At 37.1% G+C, this 8,441-nt stretch overlaps 1 protein-coding gene across 8 annotated transcripts in view; it reads right to left on the bottom strand.

Annotated features, from left to right (window-relative positions):
- Positions 1–3,473: 3,473 nt before the first annotated feature.
- The window catches only part of rbms2a (RNA binding motif, single stranded interacting protein 2a), a 47,944-nt gene continuing 42,976 nt past the window's right edge, over positions 3,474–8,441 (bottom strand). For 7 of the 8 annotated variants that reach the window (XM_060910142.1, XM_060910144.1, XM_060910145.1 and 4 more), the window contains 2 exons: positions 8,290–8,377; positions 3,474–7,540 (listed from right to left, as the gene is read on the bottom strand). In XM_060910142.1, the coding sequence (XP_060766125.1) occupies positions 8,297–8,377 (81 nt within the window). In that variant the 3' untranslated portion in view covers positions 3,474–7,540; positions 8,290–8,296. Of the gene's footprint in view, positions 7,563–8,289; positions 8,378–8,441 lie in introns of all 8 variants that reach the window. The other variant, XM_060910143.1, reaches the window with a different exon arrangement.

Genomic DNA, 8,441 nt, shown 5'->3' with positions numbered 1-8,441 from the left:
GCCATACCGGGAGATGTCACGGTCCTTGATGGTTTCTCCATAAGGGTTTTGGTGAACTGCTCTTGGTCTGGCCTGTCACCTAGGACCTGTCTGCCTTGGGAAACCCTGACAGGGGCATAATGCCCCCGACAACATAGCTCCTAGGATCATTCAAGCACACAAACCCCTCCACCACAATAAGGTGGCAGTTCTAGGAGGGGTATATCTACATTAATTTTTTTTACATTACTACATTAACAGTTTTTTTTTTAATATTGGTGCGCTGATTGCACTTTAGTCCTGTGCAGGCACGAGTTGTTTATGACGCATATGAGAGTCCGCTTGGCGCGTACGCTGTCCGGAGTGCGACCGAGAGTCTGTCTGATGCACGCGCCAAGGCGCGTAGGTGTGACGCTCTTACATGAAATTAGTACAAAAAAAAATATATATATATATATATATATATATATATATATATATATATATACATTAATTTTTGTACTAATTTCATGTAAGAGCGTCACACCTACGCGCCTTGGCGCGTGCATCAGACAGACTCTCGGTCGCACTCCGGACAGCGCACGCGCCAAGCGGACTCTCATATGCGTCATAAACAACTCGTGCCTGCACAGGACTAAAGTGCAATCAGCGCACCAATATAAAAACTGTGAAAACACATTTACTTTGCGAAGTATTGAGCTGCATTGCTGACACATTACCGAGCCTTATTTCCTTGTCTGGTTTCCTGATCCCTGATTTCCTGTTTCTTATCTTTGATCCTGCCGAGTCTACAATAGCCTGTTTGTGTCTCGAACAAACTAATGTTAATGGTGCTGAAACAGACACCATCAGACGGTGTGAGTGGAGTCTTGTTCTTGGACTCGACTCAAAATTTTTTTAATGAATCAGACTTGAACGCTGAGGACTCGAGACCAGACTCGGACTCGAGGTTTAGTGACTCGACTCCCACACTGCTGGGTGGTTAATGTTACCTGAGGACTTCGACTGGTGACGCGGGTGAACTACGGTTCGGTCCAGATCTGTTATGGTATCAGTACAGTGTTTAATATCTGATTTTTTTGGAAATTTTAAACAGTTTACTTCCAGTTCATGGACTCCTGGTCATCTTCTTGATTGAGATTGCAATGGGTGGTTATTTGTTAATGAGGGGGTGGTGCCACAAAAAATGAGAGGAGATTGTATGTTTGTAACTGGCCTGTTTTATTAGTTTTCTCCAGAACCTCCCCAAGTCACAGCAACATTCTTATTTCAAAAACCAAAAGAAAAAAAAACTTTCCACCTGTGACATGTCCCCTTTAAACCCCGCCCACTTGTACCTGAATGCTACTTTTACACTTTTATTGTATTTTATTCGAGTTGATGCGAAAAACAGGATTTTAGTAATGAAGTCTTTTCCGCTCATCATGCTGTAAATCTCCTCATCAACCTTCCTCGTGAACAAAACCGCACTTTGTCCTCCATGTTTGTTTTTCTCAGTCAACGGCCAACGTGCAGCCTGACTGGTTGAGGAAAAACATGGCACCTTTCTGGACATGTGAACTTTCTGGTGGTTGGAAATAAAACCTCTCTGTGCCAGTGTGTGAAGTTTGAACTGAAAACTCAATCGAACAGTTACGTGTCTTTAGTTCACTCTTTAGTTTCTCTTTGTAACACAAGGGCGAATCGTAGCGTTTGCTCTGTTAATGAACACATAGCTCGCTAACTAACATTAGCATGTTAGCTTTAGGAGTCATGAAATGAAGCTTGTTCACATTGACCATAAAGCAGCTGTTGCTAAAGTCTCTCGCTCTCTCTCTGATGTCCCCTACACACTTCCCCTTGATTGAGTGCCCTTGATCTTTTGCTCGTCATCACTGTTGGAATTTACCCACAAGGCACTGCTGCACTCAAGTGTTCCCTTTTCAACAAGAGTTATTTCATATCATTATTTAATTCAATTTAATTTCATGTTATTTCTGGATTCACAAAGTGGTTTGTTTTAAATTTATTAACAACTTTAACGTTATTTCTGCATTTTCCCACCACTGACTCTTTCACCATATTTTGTTGAAATGTTTAAATCCTCATTATTGTTGCAGATTTATATTTTTTGTACATTTCTGTGGACACTAACATTAACAAAGTGGTAGCATCAATGCTAATTAAAAAATAACTAAGAAAATGAACTTTCACTGTAAATTTCTGAAAAATTTAGAATTTCATGATTTCTTGCAAGTGACCTTTTTATTTTTATGCAGTGTTGCTTTGCTATTTTATGCTTTACGCTGATATTTATTTTCTTTTTCATTTTGTTTGGATTGTGTTGTTTTCCAAAAAGAACAAAACAAAACAAAAAACAGAAATGAAAAATTATCTACTCTCACCGGCCACTTTAATAGGAACGTGTTATTGGTTCTAAGCTCCCTGTTCTTGGCTGCAGGAGTGGAACCCAACGTGTTCTTCTGTCTGCTGTTGCATGCTGAGATGCTTTTCTGCTCACCACGGTTGTAAAGAGTGATTATATGAGTTACTATATCCTTCCTGGCAAAAAAGCTCGAACCAATCTGTCCATTTCCCTCTGACCCTCTCTTATCAACAAGGCGTTTGTTTCCACCCACAGAACTGTCGCTCACTCACTCAGTGTTTTTTGTTTTCTGCACCATTCTGTGTAAACTCTAGAGACTGTTGTGTGTGAAAACCCCAGGAGGAGATCAGCAGCTTCTGAAATACTCAAACCAGTCCATCTGGATCAAACCAACACCCAGACCACAGTGACAGAAAGTCACACTGTGAGAACACAGTGTTTCCCGTTCTGATGTTTGAACATTGTGAACATTAACTGAAGCTCCTGATTTGTATCTGCGGGATTTGATGCATCGTGCTGCTGGCGAGGGATCGGCTGATTACAGAACTGCAGAGGGATGAAGGGGTGTTCCTAATAAAGTGGCCCGTGTGTGTGTATATTTCATCTCATCTCATTATCTGTAGCCGCTTTATCCTGTTCTACAGGGTCGCAGGCGAGCTGGATCCTATCCCAGCTGACTACGGGTGAAAGGCGGGGTTCACCCTGGACAAGTCGCCAGGTCATCACAGGGCTGACACATAGACACAGACAACCATTCACACTCACATTCACACCTACGCTCAATTTAGAGTCACCAGTTAACCTAACCTGCATGTCTTTGGACTGTGGGGGAAACCGGAGCACCCGGAGGAAACCCACGCGGACACGGGGAGAACATGCAAACTCCACACAGAAAGGCCCTCGCCGGCCACGGGGCTCGAACCTGGACCTTCTTGCTGTGAGGCGACAGCGCTAACCACTACACCACCATGCCACCGTGTGTGTGTGTGTGTGTGTATATATATATATATATATATATATTACTTTTAATGTTTGTTAATTAAAATGAATTAGAATAAAATGAATGCTAAATGTTCTGAATGTTTGTTTATATCCCCTCCATGTGTCCAGGTAAAGAACATGCAACATATTACAATTAAAACCATCTTTATTTAAAAAAGAGAAAAGTCAACAGACAAAATTCCAAAAAATAGTAAAACTGAAAAAAAGAAATAAGTTTTGTCATCAACAAACAAACAAACAACAACAACAACCAAAAACAAGACTGAAACAGAATGAGCTGTGGCACAGGAAGACACACGAACATCAGAGCGAAGTGAAACATCAGAACTCTTCAGACTGCTGTACAAAACGTGTAAAATTATAAATAAGGAATCTGTTCTTATTAACGACAAAAAAAAAGCAGTTCAGGAGATGAGCCAAACATTCGCTCGATAAACACAATGACGAGTCAAACCTGGAGGATTTTGTGGACAGATTAAAGTTTGTGAAATCTCCTCAACCCAATAGAACTCAGCTGAAGAGATTTACGGATTTACGCGACAAAAACTCAGAGATTTCACAGAAATTGCATATTTTTACTCAAAAATAAAACATCGTAACACTAATGCTAATGTAATCTTTATGCTAACTGTAGCTAGTTTTAATACGCAAAGATTCCTATGTTTAAAAATTTTTTATTTTCCTTAAAAATTAACTCTTTATAAACTGAAGGCTTGCTGTGTTTTAAAGCAGGATTAGCGGTTAGCATGGCGCTATAGCCAACAGTCTGGCCCTGTAAACACACGGTTTTATCATTTCAAGGCTTTAATTTCTGAACAGTTTTTGATTTTTTTGAGGCACGTTCCGCAGGTTTGTCGCGGTCAGTGTTTAATCTCCTGAACTGCTTGACTCTCCTCTTATAGCAGCTGAGGGTTTTGAAACTATGAAATAAACTTTACAAGGCAAGAAAGGAATATATATATATATATATTAACTTCCTGATTTTTTTATATTGTAATAAATGTGGGCGTGGTCAGGAAACAGGAAGTTAAAAAAAAGAAAAAAGTAAAACCAAGTAGAAAGAAAACAAAAAGCCTCGATGACGTTATGGGCACAACGCCTGAGAATTATTATTATTATTAATTTATTTATTTTTGATTTGAATATTCTGTTAGTTTTGTATAAATAATGAGGACTAATTTCAGTATTTTTTCGAACGAGTGGATGATGGAAACGAGGCTCAACTTTTGGGAATCATTAAAGATCAAAAATGTCCGAGTCGATAAGGATTATTTTTGTAAATAGATGAAAAAAACCCTGCATTTTAAATAAATGGTTGGATTTTGTGCAAATGCGACTTGCAAACAGAGAATTATTTAAAAACAATTATTCTGGATATCAGTCATCTGAAATTTAAAGAAAAATTCAACATTTCTGAGTGAAAATTATAAATAACATCAAATATTAAAATAAAAAACCTGACAACACTGTGATGTAACGTCATTTCATAGTTTCAAAACTGGTTTTTGGATTTGTAGTGAAGATTGATAAGCTCTTTATTTATTTATTTAATGATTAAAACCCATATTAGCTTCCTTCATGAGGTGAACTGCATGTTTTTAACCTGTGAAATGTTTTTTTACTGATAAACAACAACAACAACAACAACAAAATAAAAGATGGAAAAAAGTTAAAAAGAAAAAGTGGAATTTAGTTCTAGTTTAAATTAAAAATGTGATCAGATCTCAGTTGTTTTTTTAAAATCTTGATTTTATGGTTAAAGGTTAAAACATCTGAAATAATGTTTAGTTTTAATGAAATAATGAATAAAATTAATTTCTGACAACAAATTTAAATTTAATTTACTCTCAGTATCGAAATCCTGAATGATATTTTACCAAAAACCCTTTGATTTTATTCCCAAAGGCTGCAGAATCATCTGTGTTTATTACCCATAATGCACTGCAGGTGCGTTCGAACAGAGAGAAATAGCAGCAGCTACAAATGTGACGTTCAGACGGGTGTGTAATAAAACGACGTGTAAATTAGTGAGCAGCTGAGCGTGCTAACTGCACAGAGCGCTAATCTCATACGCTAACTCCTCATTAGCTTATTAACTGGCTATTAATTAGCTGCAATAGCGCCCTCTGTCAGTGAGCACAATCTCAGTCCACAAACCTCCGTCACTCGTCAGAAAAATCCCCGAAAAGTCATTTGATCAGAAGCATTTGGGGCGTGGCCTTATTTACTTATTTAATCGTTATATTAAAACAAATAATTGTCGCCTGAATCGACTCATTAGCAGATGGCTTTGTTATCTTTGGTGGCTGATATAAATAAAATGTGTACAGTATGATCAAAAAAATTTGCTCATTATTTTAAAAAAAGCTAAAATGTTCAGGATCAGTGTCACGCAGCGGCACTTTAACACGACACGCGTTTACCCCGATCCTCACTCGCAACCAATCACAAATAAATTAAAAACAAAAAACGTTTTGCTGTTAATTTCATACCAATGTTGACATTTAAATTTTATAAAATTACAAAACTTTAAATTAGCATTTATTTATTTATTCATTCATTCATTCATTTATGATATTTTTAAAGAAGCTCATTGATTTTTACATAAAAAAAATTAAAATAAGTTCTGCATATTGTACTGTGGTCCTTGTTTTGTTTTGTTTTTTTAAATATAAAATCAGCCCTTGTTTAGTGTGCAGACGTCATGATGATCATCGTTGAGTTTAAATTTTTCAGGGAAATAATTTATTTTTAAAAAGTGTGCAGAAAATAGAAAGAAATTTTTGGTAGAAAAAAAAGAAAAAAATCTCAAGCGAATTTTATGAATCTTAAAGAAAACGCTGCCCTCAAAGTTCATTTCCTAAAGTGACATCATTCTTCTTTACAACTTTTTTAATTGGACTTTTACAGAGAAACAAAATTCACACAACAGAAAATTCAACACAAAAAAGACAAAAAGCAAAAAATAAAAAGCAGCAAAAAAAATCTCATCCTTTCAAGCACGTGTTCATTTCCTTTTCCTGTGATTTAATTAATTCAAGAATTAAACCCAGCACCAAAAAATTTAGAGTTTAAACTAAATTCTAAAAGATTTCTCTCATGCACACAGAGAATCTCCCCGTCACCGGAGCTTTTTAATCCTATGCACTTTAACGTCACGGTGTTTCACATCGATGTGGTGCATCGTGTTTTAATACTATGATGGTGATGTGAAGGACATAAAAAAAAATTAAACAAAACATTCAACAATTTCTCAGGAATTTGGGCTTTTTTTTAAATAAAACCACTTAAAGTCACTTCTTCAGTCAGCAAAACCTGCAATTTTTCTTTTTTTATTTAAATATCTGAAGTCATGATCGCAGAAGTAAAAAGCCAAATAAAAAAACTAAAAACTTTTTAAAATCTATTTCTGGAAATGCGACATCGTCGTGTCACGAATAAATAACACAATAATGATTGTCTGTTGCATATTTAAAAAATAAATAAATAAAATAAAGACATTAAAATTATATCATGGTTATTATTTCTTTTTTACTTTGACAAAGCAGAAGAAGTGACTTTAAACGGTTCACTCGTAGCAAAAATATAAATTTAAAAAGTTTAAAACTATGACGAATAAAATATAACGCGTTGTTCATGTTTCAGTACAAAAATATCTCAAACTGCTGCTGAGTGAAAAACAAAATAATAAAAATAAAAAATAAAAACTTGCATATTTTACAAAAAAGAAAAAACAACAATAATAAGGACACGCGGTGTTCCGTTTTCTCCGTCTCAGCTTCTCAAAAAGGATTTCTTAAAAAAATAAGAATTTGCTCTCAGGAACACACGAAGCTCACACACGTCTTTCTTCACCCTTTAGGAATTATTATTATTATTATTATTATTATTATTATTATTATTATTATCATTATTATTATTATTATTATTATTGGTGTTTTTCCTTTGTTATTAATAGAAGAAAGCTCCTCCTCTGAAATCTCCCTCCTTTGGCTGATTGACTTGAAGACGGACAGATGAGTGAAGTCCAGGTTTCATTTCTACTCTACAAAAAAAAGACGTGTTCTTCCAGGTTTTTATCCGTGTTTTATCCGTGTTTTATCCGCGTCTGTTCGTGTCTCTGGTTCTGCACCTCACAGAGAGACCGCCGTTACCCACGGCAACACGCCGCCGCATCACATCACATCACACGGCCTGCAGAGACAGAAACTCAACACTGTAGATAGGAGAGAGAGACAGACAGATACAGGGACAGACAGACAGATATACCCCAGCTTTATATGCTGACAGACAGAAAGTACATCAGCTTTGCCTGCTGGAAGACACACAGAGAGACAGACAGACAGAAAAGGCAGACAGATTGGCAGAGAGAGAGACAGATGCACAGACAAATAGGCAGACAGACAGCTGTACCTCAGCTTTATTTTGTGACAGACAGACAGATAGATAGGCAAGCAGACAGACAGTAAGATAGATAGATAGACAGACAGACAGAAAAATAGGCAGCTTGTTATATTTGCTGACAGACAGACAGATGGGCGGGCAGGCAGACAGACAATGACGCAGGCAAAGAGAAATGTGGGCAGATATTCAAACAGACAGCAGTGAGACAGGTGGGCAGACAGACAGAAAGTGAGACAGGCGGAAAGAAATGTGGGCAGACAGAGACAGATGGGAAGGTAGGCAGACAGTGAGACAAACAGACAGATGGGCAGCTAGACAGACAGTGAGACAGGAAGAAAGAAATACAGACAGACAGACAGACAGACAGATGAGAAGGTAGACAGGCAATGAAGCAAACAAACAGGCAGACAGTGATAGATAGATAGATAGATAGATAGATAGATAGATAGATAGATAGATAGATAGATAGATAGATAGATAGATAGATAGATAGATAGATAGATAGGCAGTTTGTTTTATTTACAGACAGACAGGTGTACCTGAGCTTCACTTGCTGTGCTGGTACGTGTAGTTGGTGTGATCTGCAGCAGGTTCTATTGGGACGGGTTGCTGGGTTCCGCTGTTCTCCTGAGGATGATGTAAAATCAGTCAGCAATCAAACAACAACAACAACAACATTGTCATCATCGTC

The sequence above is a fragment of the Neoarius graeffei genome, chromosome 26, assembly GCF_027579695.1.
Source record: "Neoarius graeffei isolate fNeoGra1 chromosome 26, fNeoGra1.pri, whole genome shotgun sequence".
NCBI lineage: Eukaryota > Metazoa > Chordata > Actinopteri > Siluriformes > Ariidae > Neoarius > Neoarius graeffei.
Note: the sequence above shows the minus strand (reverse complement) of the source record. Positions and strands in the feature narration are given on the sequence as shown.